Below are 22,227 nucleotides of genomic sequence, written 5' to 3'. Positions count from 1 at the left end.
TACATGACCAAAGCCATCAAGCCACAAAGTAAAGCACACAATAATAGCAACCAGTATTGAGACAAAGCCAAAAGTATCCGTTTCAAGATGATCTCAGAGTTGTGGCTATCTGAGACAACTTGTTGAATCTTACAAAAGGATTTAGGCTCGCATCTGTATAAAGTTGTATCGACTCAAAAGTTAAAACCAAACGATCACAGATTGTGTCGCAAGTTCGATGACTGGGACATACAGCAGTGGAAGCTGATACAGATTTCAATGGAAAAATCATCTCAAATGAGGCACATTTTTGTCTTAGTGGCTGTCTCAATGACAAAAATTGTTGTTATTAGAGAGAGAGAGAGAGAGAGAGAGAGAGAGAGAGAGAGAGAGAGAGAGAAGAACCCACAAGTGGACCATGAAGTACTACTGCATTCAGAAAAACTCACCATGTGGCACGGTTTATGATGCAGGGGCATCACCAGACATTATTTCTTTCGAGATAATGAGAGAAAAACCACTACTGTCAACGGCAACAGCTACAGATCCATGTTATGTGAGTTTCTGTGGCCAGATACTGAGACCGCAGGTATTGAAAACATGTGGTTCCAGCAGCATGGCACAGCATGCCACACAGCTGATGTTATGCTCAATTTGCTGAGAGAAAAGTTTGGCAACCAGATCATCTCAAGCATGGATCTGTGCATTGACTGCCCGGTCAGGTAATTTAACATCCATGGATTTTTTTTCCTTCTTTGGGGTAGCATCAAAGCCCAGGTCTATCCCGACAAGCCATGAACTTTGGAACATTTCGAGGCGAACATTCGACAGGCTAAAACCACTAATGTTGGACAGAGTGACTAACAATTGGAGACATTGCATGTGTCATGTTCAAAGCTATGGTGGACATTTCCAAATGATATTTTGTTCACAACATAACTGCAATGTCTATGCTTCAAATAAAGTACCATTCACTTTTATGCATTGTGTGGTTTATTGCTTTTTCAAATTTTAAAAAGTATCATTCTTGAATGAGATTTTCACTCGGCAGCGGAGTATCATTCTTAATCCTTTCACTGCTACAGACTTGCTCTCTGCATTCTGCGCCAAGTGCAACTTTGTTATGGCTTTACTGCTCGCAAAATGCTGATAATGTGGCCACTATGAGATACTTCTCTTCCGATTTTAAGAAAACAATTAGGTGAAAAAAATTCGATTTTTGCACATCTTACACTCTAACACCTTCCCTCAATAAAGGATTGAATTTCTTTTCGTTATATGATATATTGCTGCGCTGCATCATATTAAGTGAAACACTGAATGATACTTTAGAGTTTGCAGAGGTAATAACGTAAACTTCGCGCATAACAGATTTTAGCTCATACATTGCAGTTTATGAAATGTAGGTAATATATTCAAAATTTACTTGAAATTTAGAGCAGAATGATATCTCACTTCAGTCTTGAGTTGCTGATTTTTATATCTGATGAACGGACACATGCAAGGCGCCCATTTCCATCCTAGTGCATCACGAATCATTGTCTTAACTGTCATCATATTTCATAAACTGTTCAGGATATCAACCAGGTTTTTTTTTGCAAATGATAGCATGCAAAGAGGCACATGTGATGTTTGATAAAATACTCAAAATGTTTTTATTCACCGAGATACAGAAATAACTTATCTGTAGCAGTGAGAGGACGGCAGAATAGGATGCGTAAACATGTCAACAGGGCTTCGCGAAAACCTAGGGGGTCAGTTTTAAACAAGTCCTCAGCACATGTGGAATGGCAGGGCATGAGCAATTAACTCAACCACGGCAGTTAAAGGATTAATGAAAGACCCTTTATTAGTCCTATAAGTTGAGTTTCCCGAAAAACGATTCCAAAACTCATTGGTCAATGAAATATGCTAACTACACTAGTTTCTTCATTTTACATGAGCTATAGCATTAACTGCAAATGCTGAAAGTGTAGCTGAGCTTAGACACTTCACAAATTCTAGCATGTGGGTTTTCCAGTTATGGTTCTGATCTATCTATAGTCCAAATAACATAACACTATCTACATCTTTCACCTCACTGTATGAATATACTAATTTTATAGCTTGTAGAGAACTACTGCACTGCATGTACCAAATCTTGTCAAAATTTAATTACAACCCATTTTCCTAGGAACTATTTGTTTAAGTTCAAATATTTCACTGACAGCCTTTTCATCCAAAGACTAGAACTATGTTTTATTCTTGTATCCTTCTATTTTCTTTATTCCTCAGTGTATCATCTACAGAGATAAAGGAAAATTTGGATCTTCTGATAACAGCCATTGAGCTTCAGTCACCAAAATTAACATAGTAGACATTCTATTAACATACTTCAACTATCAGTCACCTAGTGTACTTTCTACAATTATCCATATCCCACTAATATGACAGATGTATTTAAAGAGTAAAATTACTTTTTCGCTTATCTTAATGCTTAAGAGTCTTATTAACTGTAAAGGATGCAGTTACTTAACATAAACATACCTGACCCAGGGAATCAAAGCCATCCATCTGGTTAAGAAGCTCCATCAAAGTTCTTTGGATTTCTCTATCTGCTGATGTTCCTTCTGAGAACCTTCTACCACCTGAATGAAATATGTTACTATTTACCCAAAATTTTTATATTCAAAATTATTTTATTTTTATTTACTACAGCTGTTTCAGTTGTCTATGATAGGTTAATTATTTAAATATTTTGATAGCTATATCCTCTAGTATTTCACGAACATCAGATAGTTACCAATAGCATCAATTTCATCCATAAAGATGATACATGGCTGATGATCACGAGCATAATTAAACATTTCTCTAATCAGACGAGCACTTTCTCCAATATATTTATCCACAATAGCACTAGAGACAACCTAGAAACAAAAAATATGCCAATTAATTTAAGCAGTAAGTGTTATTAGCAGTCAAATTAGATACTGAGAACTTGTGTATTTCCTTTTTATGCAAACAAATCAGACCCCTTAATACCAAGTAGTGAATTATTCACATTCTATGTCATTATGATAACAACTGCTTCACTCACCTAATTTCATACCAGATTAATACTCCCAACATTTTGCCAATTCCCACCCAAAACCTATAAAACAGCAGCAAATAGATCACTACTGTGTTCAAGACAACCTCCCAGCTAATGTGACATTCTGTATCTCAGTGTAGTGAAAGGCACACAGATAATGTGAATAAATATTATTATTCATTCTTTTCTGAAACAGTACATTTACGACTGGCTGGTGTCAGTTATCCCACTTCATACTCCTGAAATACCATCAGAGTTCAATAAAATTTTTCTCTCATCAACCTCCAATGGTACATTTATGTACTACATTCCGTATAGTTGGATAGTGTGCTTTGAAATTATTTATTGCATTTTGATTTATTTTGACCCTGACACAGGAGGTAATGCATAGTTGCTGTCCATTCTCTCTCTAAGTCACTCCCTTTCCCTTCCACTGTCTTACTTTGCTACATTTCTGAAGGTGACAGAAATGTTGATTCCCTTTGCAGAACTATTAGCACTTTATTGAAAATGCCTTAATTAGCTACAGAACCCATTAAATTTGATGATAATTAGACAAAAACAACACAGCCATTAAAAATAATCATCTCAGTATTTATTTACACTAATACAAATTGCTTTCTCTCTAGAATGAGGAGTTCCCTTACACTCATTCCACTGAATATATTCCATTCCAGTATTTTCAACATTGCTGCCCCAGGTTAGTGAAATGACCTACCTTTAAAAAATTGGCATCTAACTGACTTGCTACTGCACGTGCAAGAAGAGTTTTTCCTGTGCCTGGAGGTCCATAAAGAAGACAACCTTTAGGTGGGGTGATGCCAACTCTCTGGAACAGCTCTGGATTTAACAGTGGTAGTTCAATTACCTGCAATGAGAACACATAAGCAAATGTACATAGTACACAATTTCAAATACAATCTAAAGAGGTCATAACTCATGCCTACACTACATTTGTCAATCTTCATCTGGAGTAGTGTTGCTCGGTGTGGGATCCTTACTGGATAGGATTAACGGAGTACATTGAGGAAGTTCAACAAAGAGCAGCATGTTTTGTCTTATCGCGAAATAGGGGAGATAGTGTCATGGCCATGATACAGGATTTGGAATGGACATCATTATAACAAAGGCGGTTTTCACTGCAGCAGAATCTTCTCACAAAATTTTAATCATCAACTTTCTCCTCCGAATGCCAAAATATTTTATTGACGCCGAACTTCATTAGGAGAAACGATCATCAAATACAATAAGGGAAATCAGAGCTCACACGGAAAGATGAAGGTGCTCGTTTTTTCCGCGTGGTGTTTGTGATTGGAATATTAGAGAATTATTGTAAAGATGGTTTGATAGACCATCTACCAGGCACTTAAGTGTGATTTGCAGAATATCCATGCAGATGTAAATATAAATATAGATGAACAGATCACAAATGTCATAAAAGTGAGAAATAATTATCATGTGTGTATTATAACACCATATAAGAATTCCTTGTATTTACCTCTAGTTTGTAATATAATCATTTCAGTATCTAAACACTTTCTGAAAAGTTATGATTATTATAACATGTATCTGGCACTTATATTATCAAGGTTCCCATAATGAAATGAACTTCAAGTTGAAGTTATTTACCTGATTAAAAAAGCACAAAAAAGCAATGTTTTGTAAACTGAGGAATGACACTGCATAATAAGTAGTGTAACCACGGAGATTTTTTCACTCTGCAGTGAAGTGTGACCTGGCATGAACTACAGACCTTAACGCCCCTTGAAAAACTAGGTAAAGTCTTCCTGAAACTATTACTTTTGGTTAGGTGAGGTGGTTTGCCCAGAGCATGCTATCTGACCTTCCAGCATACCCTCATTCTCTTCCTGGCCTATCTCCCTCTCCCTATCCCTGAGGCTATTTTGTTTTCCTCTTCTGCTGACAGCCATCAATCTGCATGCCATTACCTACAATCTTCTAAATCTCACGGATAAACAGAGGGAGATGCTTTCTGCTAAATCCATTTTGATTCCTGCAGAGGAGCTTTTCTATCTGCAAAAAGCTTTCAACACAGAATCACAATTCATATTACATAATTACAGAACACATTGATGTCAGCAATACAGAGACCTATACTTATACAAATCTTTCTGACTATTATTCTAGTAAGCAGAATTGACCTCCACTTTAACCAATTGGAATGCTTCACTGCTCCAAGACTTACAATAAACTGTTGCTAAAAAGAAGTCACTTCTCCCATGTAATTTACAAATAGAGTTGTTAAGGTAAACTGTCAGATCCAATTGCCTTTTCATTGGTGAGTAATTTTAGTCGATTACATGTTTCACAATCACTCCTCTTTATCTGTTTGTTCTACATTTGTGCAATGTCAAAGGAGAAACAGCTTTACAATTTTCTGCAGTGAGACAATTTCTAATCATCAAATTCACAACAAGAAGATAGGCAAACAATACTGAAAGGTCCTGCCATGTGCCTTACAAATGCATTCATAATATAAATTTTAAGACAATAAAGAAGCTTCTGTTTAATTCAGTGTATCATTTTAGTTCTGAAAGTGGTCGTCTATCAGATCCAGAGATTTGTGGGAAAGGAGAGCTCCAACGCAAATTGTTTAGCAATTGTATCCCCCAAGACGGTATAAAATCAAAAACAGAAATATATATTGTGCCACAAAAATAGATATTAACTACTTAATGACATAAAATAAATCTTTATAACACTCTACATGCACACAATTTTATTGTTCATGTATATGAAATGAGAAACGATTTTGTTCTTTAGAATTCAGTCATCAGGTAAAGTCATTTGACGGCTAAGGGAAGATTATGTATAAGTTACTACTTAGAATATTGCTACATCAAATAGACAATTGAAGCACTGTCGGTCAACTTTCAATGTGATATACATGAAAAAATATAACTTGTAAGTTTATTAGTAATTGTTTCATTTACAATAATGTTTTAATTCTAAATCTGCTTCTACTTTACGATTAATATATCAGTATTTATCAGCCATACCTCTCTTAGTTCTCTTATTTGCTCACTGAGACCACCAATTGCAGAATATGTAACTTCTCCTGGATCTTCATGTGACATGTTGTACACTAATGGATCAACTTCTCTTGGCAAGTAACGCATAATTGTAAGTGTTGTCATGTCCAGTGCTACTCGCGTACCTGACTTTAGGCGAGCTTTGTCTAGCTGTCTTCTGCAGCCCACTACATATCGAGGGCCATTTGTTGCTTTCACTATAACTGTTAAAAGAAACTGCTTGAGCACAATGAAACAAACAACTATATCAAAGACTTCCATAATCTATTTCTGTATACGTAAATAAAGTAGTACATTTTTTGTGTATTTCAGATGGTTACTAAATACAACATTAAACTCAAGTGTAGCAATAGCTTTCCTACATTTATTGTAATGTTGAAGTGACTTTTGGTTGATACTGATAAAAGCAAAAACTACAACTAAAATACAACTACAATGCACTACTTTTAAAGTGCGATAAGACAGTGGACAAGGAAAAATAGAAATTGGGGAGTGGTGGGGGAGGTAACAACTGCAACTAATCAAGAGTGAATCACCAACAACAGTCAAAGGCATTAATATTGTTGTTTTGGTCTTCAGTCCAAAGACTAGTTTGATGCAGCTCTCCATGCTAGTCTACCTTTACCAAGTCTCTTTATCTCTGTTAAGTTGCTGTAACCTACATCCATTTGAAATAGTTTACTTCAGTCTAACCTATAGTCTCCAATTATTTTAACTCGCAGAGTTTCCTCCACTATCATATTAACTATCCTTTGATGCCCAAGGATGTGTCCTACCAATCAAATTCTCTGTTTAGTCACGATGTGTCACAAATCTTTGATTCAGCTCTCTTCATTAGTTAGCAGGTTCACAAACCTTGTCTTCTTCATTCTTCTATAGCGCTATATTTCAAAAGCTTCTGTTCTCTGTATTGTTCAGCATCTACATACCACTTCCACACAAAGCTACACTCCCGACACATACTTTCAGAAAAAGACTTCCTAACATTTTAATTATATTCAATGTTAAATTTCTAGTTCAGAAAAATTTTTCTTGCTATTGCTGATCTGACTTTTATATCTTCTTTACTTATATCATGATCAGTTGCTTTCCTGACCACATAGAAAACTCATCTATCACTTTTAGTGACTCAGTGAGTGTTGCTTGATTTAATGCAACTACTCTCCCTTACCCTTGTTTCATTTTCTTGATGTTCTTCCTGTAACCCACTTCAGTAAACTACTCATTTCGAGTCCTTTTCTATCATTGCCAGAATCAAAATGTCATACACAAATCTCAAAGTTTTTATTTCTTCCCCTGAAATTTAATTCCCTTTCAAAATTTCTCCTTGATGTCCATTACTGACTGAATAATGCAAGGAAGTGGCTCAATCCTGATTGAGTCTTCTCAACTACAGCTCCCCTTTCATGTTCAACTCTTATAACTGCTGTCCAGTTTCCTTTTAAGTTTTACATAGCCATTTTCTCCAAGTCTCATCCCTATTATCTCAGAAATAGAAAGTTTATATTGCAGTCAACATTTCCAAAAGCTTTTTCTAGATCTACGAATGCAATAAATGTAGTCATCTGGTCAGAATTGCCTTCCATATTCCTTCGTTACTCTGGAGCTCAAACTGACCTTCCCACAAGCCAGCTTTTACCAATCTTTCCATTCCTCTGTAGATAATTTGTTTTAGTGTTCCACATACATGACTGTTAAATGATGACTCAGTTATGCTAACATCTGTATTCTTTAACACACTGAAATTACAGAAGTCATGGGATAGTGATACGCACATTTACAGATGGCAGTAGTATCGCATATGCAGGGTATAAAAGGGCATTGCATTAGCGAAGTTGTCATTTGTACTCAGCTGATTCATGTTAGAAGATTTCCAACATATTATGACTGCACGATGGGAATTAACTGACTGATTGTGGAATGATAATTGGAGCTAGACGAATAGGACATTCCATTTTGGAAATAATTAGGGAAACCAATCTTCTGAGATTCACAGTCTAGAGTATACAGAGAAGGGGTTGGGGGGGGGGGGGGGACTACTACTCAGGAGGACGTTGTTATCAGGAGAAAGAAAACTGGCATTCTAAGGATCGGAGTGTGGAATGTCAGATCCCTTAATCGGGCAGGTAGGTTAGAAAATTTAAAAACGGAAATGGATAGGTTAATGTTGGAATTAGTGAAGTTCAGTGGCAGGAGGAACAAGACTTCTGGTCAAGTGAATACAGGGTTATAAATACAAAATCAAATAGGGGTAATGCGGGAGTAGGCTTGATAATGAATAAAAAAATAGGAATGTGGGTAAGCTACTACAAACAGCATAGTGAGCGCATTATTGTAGCCAAAATAGATACGAAGCCCACATCTACCACAGTAGTACAAGTTTATATGCCAACTAGCTCTGCAGATGACGAAGAGATTGATGAAATGTATAACGAGATAAAAGAAATTATTCAGATAGTGAAGGGAGATGAAAATTTAACAGCCACGGGTGACTGGAACTCGATAGTAGGAAAAGGAAGAGAAGGAAATGTAGTAGGTGAATATGGAATGGGAGTAAGGAATGAAAGAGGAAGCCGCCTGGTAGAATTCTGCACAGAGCATAACTTAATCATAGCTAACACTAGGTTCAAGAATCATGAAAGAAGGTTGTATATATGGAAGAAGCCTGGAGATACTGGAAGGTCTCAGATAGATGATATACTGGTAAGACAGAGATTCAGGAACCAGGTTTTAAATTGTACGACATTTCCAGGGGCAGATGTGGACTCTGACCAGAATCTATTGGTTATGAATTATAGATTAAAACTGAAGAAACTGCAAAAGAATGGGAATTTGAGGAGATGGGACCTGTATAAACTGAAAGAACATTAAAAAGATAAGGGCTAATAGAAATCCTTGGGTAACAGAAGAAATATTGAATTTAATTGATGAAAGGAGAAAATACGAAAATGCAGTAAATGGAGCAGGCAAAAAGGAATACAAACGTCTCAAAAATGAGATCAACAGGAAGTGCAAAATGGCTAAGCAGGGATGGCTAGAGGACAAATGTAAGGATGTAGAAGTGCATATCAGTAATATCACTAGGGGTAAGATAGATACTGCCTACAGGAAAATTAAAGAGCCTTTTGGAGAAAAGAGAACCACTTGCATGAATATCAAGAGCTCATATGGAAACCCAGTTCTAAGTAAAGACGGGAAGGCAGAAAGGTGGAAGGAGCATATAGAGGGTCTATACAAGGGCAATATTTGAGGACGATTTTATGGAAATGGAAGAGAATGTAGATGAAGATGAAACAGGAGGTACAATACTGCGTGAAGAGTTCGACAGAGCACTGAATGACCTAAGTCGAAACAAGGCCACGGGAGTAGACAACATTTCATTAGTACTACTGACAGCCTTGGGAGAGCCAGGCCTAACAAAACTGTGCCATCTAGTCAGCAAGACGTATGAGACAGGCGAAATACCATCAGACTTCAAGAAGAATATAATAAATCCAATCCCAAAGAAAGCAGGTGTTGACAGATTTGAAAATTACCAAACTATCAGTTTAATAAGTCACAGCAGCAAAACACTAACACAATTCTTTACAGATGAATGGAAAAACTGGTAGAAGCCAACCTTGGGGAAGATCAGTTTGGATTCCGTAGAAATGTTGGAACACATGAGGCAATACTGACCCTACGACTTATCTTAGAAGATAGATTAAGGAAAGGAAAGGCAAACCTACTTTTCTAGCATTTGTAGACTTAGAGAAAGCTTTTGACAATGTTGACTGGATTACTCTCTTTCAAACTCTGAAGGTGGCAGGGATAAAATACAGGGAGCGAATGGCTATTTACAATTTGTACAGAAACCACATGGCAGTTATATGAGCCGAGGGGCATGAAAGGGAAGCAGTGGTTGGGAAGGGAGTGAGACAGGGTTGTAGCCTATCCCCAACGTTATTCAATCTGTATATTGAGCAAGAGTAAAGGAAACAAAAGAAAAATTCAGAGTATGTATTAAAATCCATGGAGAAGAAATAAAACTTTGAGGTTCGCCGATGACATTGTAATTCTGTCAGACAGAGCAAAGTACCTGGAAGATCAGCTGAACGGAATGGACAGTGTCTTGAATGGAGGATATAAGATGAACATCAACAAAAGCAAAACAAGGATAATGGAATGTAGTCGAATTAAATCAGGTGATGCTGCGGGAATTAGATTAGGAAATGAGACGCTTGAAGTAGTAAATGAGTTTTGCTTTTTGGGGAGCAAAATAACTGATGATGGTTGAAGTAGAGGGGATATAAAATGTAGACTGGCAATGGCAAGGAAAGTGTTTCTGAAGAAGAGAAATTTGTTAACATCAAGTATAGATTTAAGTGTCAGGAAGTCATTTTTGAAAGTATTTGTATGGAGTGTAGCCATGTATGGAAGTGAAACACGGATGATAAATAGTTTAGACAAGAAGAGAATAGAAGCTTTCGAAATGTGGTGCTACAGAAGAATGCTGAAGATTAGATGGGTAGATCACATGACTAATGAAGAGGTAGTGAATAGAATTTGAGAGAAGAGAAATTTGTGGCACAACTTGACTAGAAAAAGGGATCAGTTGGTAGGGCATATTCTGAGGCATCAAGGGATCACCAATTTAGTATTGGAGGGCAACGTGGAGGGTAAAAATTGTAGAGGGAGACCAAGAGATGAATACACTAAACAGATTCAGAAGGATATAGGTTGCAGTAGGTACTGGGAGATGAAGTTTGCACAGGATAGAGTAGAATGGAGAGGTGCATCAAACCAGTCTCTGGACTGAAGACCACAACAACAACAAAAACAACATCTCACCACAGACCATGCAATAGCCGGTGGCCTTCACTTAATGACGGAGAGCAGCAGCGTTTGCATTACGTTGTCAGTGCTAACAGACAAGCAACATATTGTGAAATAACTGCAGAAATCAATGTGGGACATGCAATGAACATAATCATTATGACAGTGTGGCAAAATTTAGTGTTAACGGGCTATGGCAGTAGACAACCAATTTGAGTGCCTTTCCAAATAGTAAATCACCTTCAGCTCCTCTCCTGGGCTCATGATCCTCAGTTCGACCCTAGATGACTGGAAAACTGTGGCCTGGTCGCGTGAGCCCTGAATTCAGTTAGTAAGAGTCGATGGTACAGTTGAAGTGTGGCATTGACCCCCGAAGCCACGGACACAAGTTGTCAACAAGGCACTGTGCAAGCTGGTGGTGGCTCCATAATTATGAGGGCTGTGTTTACATGGAATGGACTGGGAATGGCTGTGTTTGGTTACTCAGAGACCATTTGCAGCCAGCCATTCATGGACTTCATTCTCACAAACAACGATGGAATTTTTATGGGTGACAATGCACCATGTCACCAGATCACAACTGTTTGCGACTGGTTTGAAGAACATTCAGGACAATTCGAGTGAATGATTTGGGCACTCAGATTACCCAAGATGAATCTCATCAACCATATATGGGACATAATCAAGAGGTCAGTTTGTGCATAAATTCCTGCACTGCAACACTTTTGCAATTATGGACAGATATAGAGGCAGAGCGCTAGGGTGATATCCCATGACTTTTGCAACCTCAGTGTACTGGAATTATTTTATTTTTTAAAAGTCTGAGGGTATTTTGCCCATCTCATTTAATCAATGCACTAGGTGGAACAGTACTGGTTTCTCCAAAGATCTAAATAATTCTGAGAGAATGTCTCAACTCCCGAAGCCTACTTTCAATTTAGGTCTCTTAGTGCTCTGTCAAGTTCTTGCCCCAGTGTATCTCATTTTCACCCCCTTAACTTTCCATATTTTCTTTCCTTTTACAGCACGCCTATATGTCCTGTCCATCTTTGATCCTTCCCTTCTTTTATTGTTACTGGCATTAATATCGAACTAAAATTACATTTCTTGCCAATGACATTTAAAGGAAGTATTATTTTAGAAACAAAAAGCTTTTTGCACAGGGTCACTAGAGATGTGCTCCTCAGAGAAACAATGAAAATATAATTAAATCAAAGTAGTTGAATGCAACATGAACATACAAACTTACATTTTTCCTCGGTTAGCTGCTTAAGAACTTCACCAACAATCTGCAAATGAAATTTTTATTATTAGTAGTTATTGAAGCAAAATGCTACTGCAGGTAATGATGAAAGGCTTTCCAGCAGCAGTAGTCTCTCTCTCTCTCTCTCTCTCTCTCTCTCTTCTCTCTCTCTCCCTCCCCTTTTACACACACACACACACACACACACACACACACACACACACACACACACACACACCTCCTTCCTCAAATATTTTGTTGATGCAGGCCGATGGTACATGCACCAAAATACTTTACCTTGTGATATGAGTTCTTATGGAGGACATTATATTAAACATGAATCATATGTTTGCAGAAACAGGCTCAGTTCAAAATTAGAGTTGGGTACAGCAATCTACTGAAAACTGTAAATGGTTGAACCAATGATAAAGCATAATTCACTTATCATAATGATGTGTGTTAAAATGGAACCAATATTTATTTTGGACCCCATCGTACGCTGTTATTAGCCTGTTTACACAAACAAGATCTCATATTCAGTGAGTTCAGCACTTCACTGCAAAAAAAAAAAAAAAAAAAAACATCTTTCAAGCAAACCTAGACCTGAAATTTTCTGCCAGATTACAAGTGCATACCGGACCAAGACTCCAACTCAGGACCTTTGCCTTTCACGAGCAAGTGCTCTACTAGTTGAGCTACCCAAACAATACTCACGACCTGTCCTCATAGCTTTACTTCCGTCAGTACCTCATCTCCTACCTTTTGTGAAGTTTGGAAGGTAGGGGATGAGGTAGTGGATGAAATAAAAGTGTGAGGATGGATTATGAGTCGGGTTTGCATAACTCAGACAGTAGAGCACTTGCTGCAAAAGGCAAGCAGTTTTAATCTACCACAAAGTTTCATATTTTCATATCAGTGCACTCTACGCTGAAGAGTGAAATTTCATTCTGAAACCTAGCCCTTGTACTACACTCAGAGAAGAGAAGCCAGTATCACATTTAAGCCAAATGTTAATATGGATTTTGACAGAGAGAGAGAGAGAGAGAGAGAGAGAGAGAGAGAGAGAGAGAGACTAAAAACTACAGCACGTACACCTATTTGGCTGATTACTATTCTTTAAGCAAACAGTTGCAACTCACTGCAATACCAATGCTATTTGTTTAGATCCAAGTCTGGACAGTTCACTGAATTATAAAAACTAGATTAATCTCTTCCATTAAATCAGAAGGCAGGGCAACCATTAACAGCTCAGAATGTAACATGTACTCCATTAAAATGAGGCATAATGAAATACATATGCCACATGCATCAGAAACCGGTGGGTCCTCTCACCACAGTAGAAGGCCACGTACCAGAGAAAAATTACCTACATGGGTGGATGGATTATGGAATATTAAGGGAACAAACTACTATGGTCAGCAGCACTTCTATACTGGGCATGTCAGAAACATGGGAGGAAGTCACTCAATTTTAAACCACAAACAAAGTGGGCAAAAGGAAATACAGAGAATGGTCATAAGACATGTTAAGACTAAATTGTTGAATGAGTCAGGGGGTAAGACATAATATGGTACAGTAGACATCAGCTGGGAGCAATCTGAGACCCACCGTCGTCATGTGGCGGTAGGGCACCCCTAGAGACCAGGCTCCCCGCCCACTGTTGCACATTAATAGAGTTGGAATACCAACCCAGTTTTACAAATATTACTCTATGGCATTGGCCGCTTATATAGCTTCCATTTACCATGAATCTCTCGCCCAACACAAAATCCCAAGTGACTGGAAAAAAGCACAGGTGTCTTCTGTGCATAAGAAGGGAAAAAGTACGGACCTGCAAAATTATAAACCAATATCACTAACTTTGGTTTGCTGCAGAATTCTTGAACACATTCTGAGTTTGAATATAATAAACTTTCTTGAGACAGAGAAGTTTAGGAATCAACAGGGTTTTAGAAAGCATCACTCGTGCAAAACTCAGCTTTCCCTTTCCTCACATGAAATACTGTGAACTATGGATGAAGGGCAACAGGCAGACCCCATATTTCTAGATTTCCAGAGAGCGTTTGACACAGTGCCACATTGCAGCTTCTTAATGAAGGTATGAGCATATGGAATAAGTTCACAGCTATTTGAGTGGCTCGAAGACTTCTTAAATAACAGAACCCTGTACGTTTCCTCGAGAGCAAGTGTTCAGAGGCAAGGGTATCATCATGAGTGCCCCAAGGATGTGTGATAGGACTGCTGCTGTTCTCTATATACATAAACAATTTGGCAGACAGGGTGGGCAGCAATCTGCAGTTGTTTCCTGGTGATGCTGTCGTGTATGGTGTGAAGTCAAAGTTGAGTGACTGTAGGATGATACAAGATGACTTTGACAAAATTTCTAATTTGTGTCATGAATGGTATCTAGCTCTTAATGAGGGAAAACTTAAGTTAATGCGGATGAGTATGAAAAACAGACCTGTACTGTTTGGTTTCAACATTAGTAGTGTACTGCTTGACGTAATCACATTGTTTAAATATCTGGGCAAAACAATATGAAATGGAACAAGCATGTGAGGACTGCGGTAACGAAGGTGAATGGTCGACTTTGGTTTATCAGAAGAATTCTAGGAAGTTCATCTGTAAAGGATACCACATACAGGACAGTGGTGCGACCTATTCTTGAATACTGCTTGAGTGTTTGGGATCCGTACCAGGTCAGTTTGAAGGAGGACATCAAAGCGAATCAGAGGTGGGCTGCTAGATTTGTTACCAATAAGTTTGAATAACACAAAAGTGTTACAGAGATGCTTCAGCAACTCAAATGGGAATCCATGGAGTGAAGGCGATGTTCTTTTCAAGTAACACCATTGAGAAAATTTAGAGAACCGGCAGTTGAAGCTGACTGCCGAATGATTTTACTGCCGCCAACATAGATTGCGCATAAGGACCATGAAGATAAGATATGAGAAATTAGGGCTCTTACGAAGGCATACAGACAGTCGTTTTTTCCCTCACTATCTGTGTGCGGAACAGGAAAGGAAATGACTAGTAGTGGTACAGGGTACCCTCCGCCACGCACCGTACAGTGGTTGGTTGGTTTGTGGGATGAAAGGGACCAGACTGCTACGGTCATCGGTCCCTTTTTCCAAAAACGAAAAACACCCACAGAGAATAAAAAACAAACAACAGAAAAGACGGCAGACGATACAGGACAATAAAGATTCAGACAGAGATCAGACGAAACAAATTAAAATCACAGAGTGTGACAGTGGTTGGCTGAACATAGAGAGAAAACAGAAAAGCCAACCACCGAGAAACACACTAAAACTCAGTCTAAAATCCTAGACCAAAGGCCAGACTCAAAACAAAAAAACATAACAAACACTCAGATTAAGTTATAAAAACCCCCTGCCTGAATAAAATGAAAAACTAAGCCTGCCATAGCAGAGTCAGCAGTTAAAAGGGCAGGGAGCCTATCAGGCAGTGCCAATGTCTGCCTGAGCATAGTTAAAAGGGGACAGGCCAACAAAATGTGGACCACCGTCAAGGCCGCCCCACAGCGACATAGAGGCGGGTCCTCATGACGCAGTAAATAGCTGTGCGTCAGCCGGGTGTGTCCAATATGGAGCCGACAAAGGGCAACTGAGTCACTACGAGTGGCTCGCATGGAGGAACGCCACACATCCGTCGTCTCCTTGATAGGACGAGTTTGTTTGGTGTGGTCAGGTTGTGCCATTCAGCTTCCCATAGCGCGAAAACTTTGCAGCATAAGACTGCTTGCAAATCAGTCTCCCGGAGGCCAATGTCCAGAGTTGGTGCACTGGTGGCCTGTTTGGCCAGGTGGTCAACATGTTCATTGCCGGGTATGCCAACATGGCCTGGGGACCACACAAAGACCACAGAGCGGCCGCAACGGGCAAGAGCATGGAGGGACCCCTGGACAGTTATCACCAGATGAGAGTGGGGGAAACACTGGCCGATAGCTCGTAAACTGCTCAGGGAGTCGCTACAGATAACAAAGGACTCACCTGAGCAGGAGCGGATATACTCTAGGGCACGAACGATGGTTACCAGCTCAGCAGTGAAAACTGCTGCAGCCAGCTGGCAAGGATCGTTGTTTGTAATGGTCCCCTAGAGTTAGAGCATAAACAACACGACCAGCAACCATCGAACCGTCAGTGTATAACACGCCAGAGCCCTGGTAGGTGGTTAGGATGGAATAAAAGCGGCGGCGGAAGGCCTCCAGAGGGACTGAGTCCTTCGGGCCCTGTGCCAATTCTAGCCAAAAGTAAGTGCGGGGCACACACCACGAGGCTGTATGCAGAGGGGCTCGGAAAGGAGGTGGAAGAGGGAAAACCCCCAAGCTCGGAGAGAAGCTCCCTGACGCGGACCGTGATCGTACAACCCGACCGGGGCCGAAGTTCTGGGAGATGGACAACCGATTGCGGGAACAGGAGATGATAAATAGGATGCCCGAGCAAGCTACAAACATGCGTAGCATAAGCGGCCAGTAGACGTTGGCGCCGTAACCGCAGTCGAGGGACACCAGCCTCCACAAGTATGCTGTCAACAGCACTGGTCCTGAAAGCACCAGTCACAAGTCGGATCCCGCTGTGAAGGATTGGGTCCAGCACCCACAATGCAGATGGGGACACTGAACCGTAAGACAGGCTCCCATAATCCAGACGGGACTGAATTAATGCCTGGTAGAGCCGTATGAGGGTATAGCGGACGGCGCCCCACCTGGTGTGGCTCAAGCACTGCAGAGCATTAAGATTCCGCCAACACATCTGCTTAAGCTGCCGAATATGTGGGAGCCAAGTCAACCGGGCATCAAAAACCACACCCAAAAAGCGATGTGTCTCCACCACAGCAACAAGTTCGCCAGCAAGATAAAGCTGCGGCTCAGGGTGAACTGTGTCGCCGGCAGAAATGCATAATGCAGGTCTTGGCAGCTGAAAACTGGAAGCCATGCTCGACAGCCCAAGACTGCGCCTTACGGATAGTGCCCTGCAGCTGATGTTCAACAGCTGCAATGCCAATGGAGCTATAGTAGAGGCAGAAGTCATCAGCATACAAGGACGCTGAGAGACGTTCCCACCGCCGCAGCAAGCCCGTTAATTGCAATTAAAAACAGCCAAACACTTAAAACAGGTCCCTGTGGCAACCCGTTCTCCTGAACTCGGGAGGAACTATGGGGGGCCGCGACTTGCACACGGAAGGTGGGATTCGACAGAAAATTTTGGATGAAAATCGGCAGTGGACCCCGAAGACCCCAACCATGAAGCGTAGACAGGATGTGATGGCGCCATGTCATATCTTATGCCTTCCGCATGTCGAAAAAGACAGCGACGAGGTGCTGACGGCGGGCAAAGGCCGTACGGATAGGTGACTCCAGGCTCACCAGATTGTCGGCGGCAGAGCGGCCTTTACGGAACCCACCCTGAGACGGAGCTAAGAAGGCCCCGAGACTCGAGTACCCAACTCAACTGCCGGCTCACCATGCGTTCGAGCAACTTGCACAGAACGATGGTGAGGCTAATGCAGCTGTAGCTGTGCACCTCCAATGGGTTCTTGCCAGGTTTCAAAACGGGGATAACAATACCTTCCCACCATTGCGACAGAAACACCCCCTCAACCCAAATACAGTTGTAAAGGTCGAGGAGGCGTCGCTGGCAGTCCACTGAGAGGTGTTTCAGCATCTGATAGTGGATGCGATCTGGCCCAGGAGCTATTTCAGGGCAAGCGGCTAGGGCACTGTGGAATTCCCACTCACTGAATGGGACATTGTAGGATTCAGGATGGTGCGTGTGAAACTAAAGGCTCTGATGTTCCAACCGCTCTTGAATAGAGGGGAAAGCCAGTGGGTAATTCACAGATGCGGAACTGAGAGCAAAATGGTCTGCTAAGCAGTTGGCAATTATGTCGGAGTCAGTACAAATTGCCCCATTCAATGAGAGCGCAGGGATGCCGACAGGGGTGCAATAGCCATATAGGCCTCTAATCTTTGCCCAGACCTGCGATGGAGAGACATGGAGGACAATGGTGGAAACATACCATTCCCAGCACTCCTGCTTGTGTTGGCGAATGATGCGGCGGGCCTGCGCACGGAACCGTTTAAAGGCGATGAGGATTTCTAAAGATGGATGCCGCTTGTGATGATGGAGCGCCCGCCTGTGATCTTTAATCGCCTCGGCGATCGCTGGCGACCACCAAGGCACAGTCCTCTGCCGAGGGACCCAGAAGAACTGGGAATGGCAGATTCTGTGGTAGTAACGATGCCAGTGGTGGCTGAGTGAACCACCGCATCAATAGCTTCATGAGAAACAGGTTCAATAGCGGCAGTGGAGGAGAATAAGTTCCAGTCAGCCTTATTCATAGCCCACCTGCAAGGGCGCCCAGAAGACTGACGCTGTGGTAGTGACAGAAAGATCGGAAAGTGGTCACTACCACACAGGCCGTCATGCACACTCCATTGAACATACGGTAAGAGGCTAGGGCTGCAGAATGAAAGGTCGATGGCAGAGTACGTGCCATGTGCCATACAGAAATGTGTGAAGGGAGAGGTCAAGCTGTGCCAATACGTTCTCAACGGTGGCGCCTCGACCAGTTGCCACTGACCCACCCCACAAAGGGTTATGGGCGTTGAAGTCGCCCAGTAACAGGAAAGGTGGCAGCAATTGGGCTATCGGTGCCGCCAGGACATGCTGCGGGACATCATCATCCGGTGGAAGATAGAGACTGCAGACAGTAACAGCCTGTGGCATCCACACCCAAACAGCGACAGCCTCTAAAGGTCTTTTGTAGAGGGACAGACTCGCTGTGAAGAGGGTGAAGGACATAGATGCAGACGCCACCAGATACCCTTTCATAAGCTGCCCAGTTCTTATAACAACCCCGATAGCCACGAAGGGCGGGGGTTCGCATTGTTGGAAACCAAGTTTCCTGAAGAGCAATGCAGAAGAAAGGGTGAAGGCTGATAAGCTGTCTGAGCTCAGCTAGATGGTGGAAGAAACTGCTGCAGTTCCACTGGAGGATGGTATTGTCCATGGCTGAGAAAGGCGTGAAGGGACTGGGAAAGCAGTTTACTCTGCTTGTTCACTCGCTGCCACCGATTCAGTACCCATGCGAGTGACAACCATGGCGTCTGAGGGACCGGCGAGATCCAGGTCTTCAGCAGACGCAAGAATCTCAACCTTGTCCTCAGATGCGGAGCTTGTAGGAAATGGTGGAACGGGTGCCACCGCAATGTCGGGATTCTTGGGAACCTTTTTCTTTTTCTGCTTCTCTCGCTGTGCCTTCGGTGGTTCAGGCTGGGAGCACTTCCCTGGGTCAGTCTCAGGGACGGACGATGACTGTGAGGCCCTATGACCAGCGACCGGTGGTTGTTTCAGCCACTTGCAGGCATCCGCGTTTCTGCTGGTCTGAACTTGCGAAGGGAGGTCCCCAAAGGACCCCTTCCTAACGAGAGGAGCCGAAGAAGTCTTATGCTTCTCCAGCTGGGAAGGGGGAACTGATGTCCCCGATGGTTGGGGGGGGGGGGGGGGGGGGGGTTTGCTCCTGAAGTAGGTGGAGCAGGAGCAACAGGGAATGAAGTGCCCCCCACCATCAAGGGGACAGGTGTGGTCCTTCGACTCAGAGCTGACAAAGTGTTGCAGCTGATTTAACTGTAGCAGGAGTGACAGTGGCGGCATAAGAAAACTGTCATGTGCACGGGATGAAGCCGGTCAAATTTCCGCTTAGCCTCTGTGTAGGTCAGTCTGTCCAGAGTCTTTATTTCCATTATTTTCCTTTCCTTCTGCAGAATCGGACAGTCCGGCGAGCAAGGGGGATGGTGCTCTCTGCAGTTGACACAGATGGGAGGCGGGGCACATGGAGTATCAGGATGGGATGGTCGACCACAATCGCGACATATGAGGCTGGAAGCACAGTGGGAAGACATATGGCCGAACTTCCAACACTTGAAGCACTGCATCGGGGGAGGGATATATGGCTTGACATCACAATGGTACACCATCACCTTGACCTTATGAGGTAATGTGTCACCCTCGAAGGCCAAGATGAAGGCACCGGTGGCAACTTGGTGATCCCTCGGACCCCAGTGGACGCGCCGGACGAAATGGACACCTCGTCGCTCTAAGTTGGCACGCAGCTCGTCATCAGACTGTAAAAGATATCTGTGGAAAATAATGCCCTGGACCATATTTAAGCTTTTATGCGGGGTGATAGTAACAGAAATATCCCCCAGCTTCATACAAGCAAGCAAGGCTTGTGACTGGCCAGAGGATGCTGTTTTTATTAAGACTGACCCTGACCACATTTTGGACAAGCCCTCCACCTACCCGAACTTGTCCTCTAAATGTTCTACAAAGAACTGAGGCTTCACGGACACAAAGGATTCCCCATCAGCTCTGGTACAGATGAGATACCGGGGCGAATACCTTTCGCTGTCATTCATAGCCTTTAGTTCCTCCCATGGTGTGGCCAGGGAATGGAACGATTTGGGGTCATACACATTAGCCTTAAAGTGAGCTTTTGAACGCTTAGAGACTGCTGGTGGCTGGCCACCAGCAAGAGAAGATGTGCCACGCTTCATTGCGTGTCATCCACCCTCATGCCACCTACTCCGACCAAGGGCCCTCCCCACGGGCGCCACCCAGCCACATCAAAGGCCACCTGGCAGGATGGCCATTGCCAGGAGTCCTGATGCCCCAGGGAGATGGGCATCTACTCCTTGGCATACGTGGGGAGTTAACGGTGCAGGCATCAATAGAGCGAACCCTGTGTTTTCAGGGGGTCACAACCAACAGGGTACATGGCGGCCGCACCACAACGCACTGGCTACCGTGCTGGATTTTAGGTGACATGTAGTCCATGATGGCCGTCGGTGCAGAAAGTGGCACTGCACATTGCATGGCGGAAAGTGCACGCAGGAACGTATCCATGCCCAGGACTGCAATGCAACGACGAATAAGCTGGCGAAAGTTCCCAGTGCAAGATGGACACAATGCACCAAGTAAGGCGCCCTTCCCCAGTCAGCTCACTCTTCGGAAAAATTTTGAGATATGGAGGTCAAACCCGACGGGGGACCATCACATAAGGCCGAAACGTTTGAGACTCCTTTTAGTCGACTCTTACGACAAGCAGGAATACCGCGGGCCTATTATTACCCCCGAACCCGCAGGGGGGGGGGGTCACCGTACAGTAGCTTGCTGAGTATCTATATAGATGTAGTAGAAGTCAGCTATTGAATAAGAGAAGCACTAATACATTTTTAAGAAGAAACTAAAACTCACAAGGAAAGGTTCCAAGACGTGGGACTGCCTCTTTGAAACCATTTATTCACTGATGTAGGTTAGGGTTCCCAGTACCACACCCACGAGCCTGTCATCATTTTTCCTTCTTGTCATTCTTTTTTCATTTTGATATTTGTCCACGTGCTATAGCTATTGTTATTTAGTTATTTATCTTTTGTAATATTTAAAAGTTTGTAAACACTGATTTATCCATTAAAAGCAAAAGACGAAATAATCTATTTATATTAGTTGTACAATTGTGTTAAAAACTTATTTTTCAATACAAGAATACATTTTTATGGTAAGGAATGGTCACAGAAACACTTAAAACATAAATTCTTGTTGCACTATAGGCAAAATAACACAGATGAATATTTAAACGAAAGCAGGGAGTACAAATAAAACAAAATTCAAGCAAAATGAGGAATAGAAATAATGAATGCAGGAAAATGGGTGAAAATATAAGATGATACAATGGAAGAAATTAAATTGACTTCAACACATACAAATGAAAAAACGTCATGAAGAAAAAAATGAGAGCAAATGGAAAGTTAATACAGTGATTAAAATCATATGACAAAGGAATACCAATAAAAAAATTACATTTAAACCAATTAATTGAATAAAAATAATTTTAAAAGTCATTCTGATAAAGATTTTAAAATAAAAATTCTCAGAGCACTTGATGGAATTTGAACCAGCAACCATTATGTTCTCCGCTGTTCTGCATAATTTATTACTTTTAAGGGTCTAGAGCAAGAGTATAGATACTTGCTTGAATTGCAG

At 41.8% G+C, this 22,227-nt stretch overlaps 1 protein-coding gene across 1 annotated transcript in view; it reads right to left on the bottom strand.

Moving 5' to 3' along the window:
- The window catches only part of LOC124797970 (26S proteasome regulatory subunit 10B), a 65,271-nt gene that overhangs the window by 22,792 nt on the left and 20,252 nt on the right, over positions 1-22,227 (bottom strand). The window contains exons 3-7 of the mRNA XM_047261139.1: positions 12,167-12,206; positions 6,070-6,305; positions 3,768-3,917; positions 2,762-2,885; positions 2,506-2,606 (exon numbers count right to left, since the gene is read on the bottom strand). Coding sequence (XP_047117095.1) covers positions 2,506-2,606; positions 2,762-2,885; positions 3,768-3,917; positions 6,070-6,305; positions 12,167-12,206 — 651 coding nt within the window. The remainder of the gene's footprint in view (positions 1-2,505; positions 2,607-2,761; positions 2,886-3,767; positions 3,918-6,069; positions 6,306-12,166; positions 12,207-22,227) is intronic.

Source organism: Schistocerca piceifrons, chromosome 5 (assembly GCF_021461385.2).
Source record: "Schistocerca piceifrons isolate TAMUIC-IGC-003096 chromosome 5, iqSchPice1.1, whole genome shotgun sequence".
Lineage (NCBI taxonomy): Eukaryota > Metazoa > Arthropoda > Insecta > Orthoptera > Acrididae > Schistocerca > Schistocerca piceifrons.
This window is presented reverse-complemented; position numbering and strand designations above follow the sequence as displayed.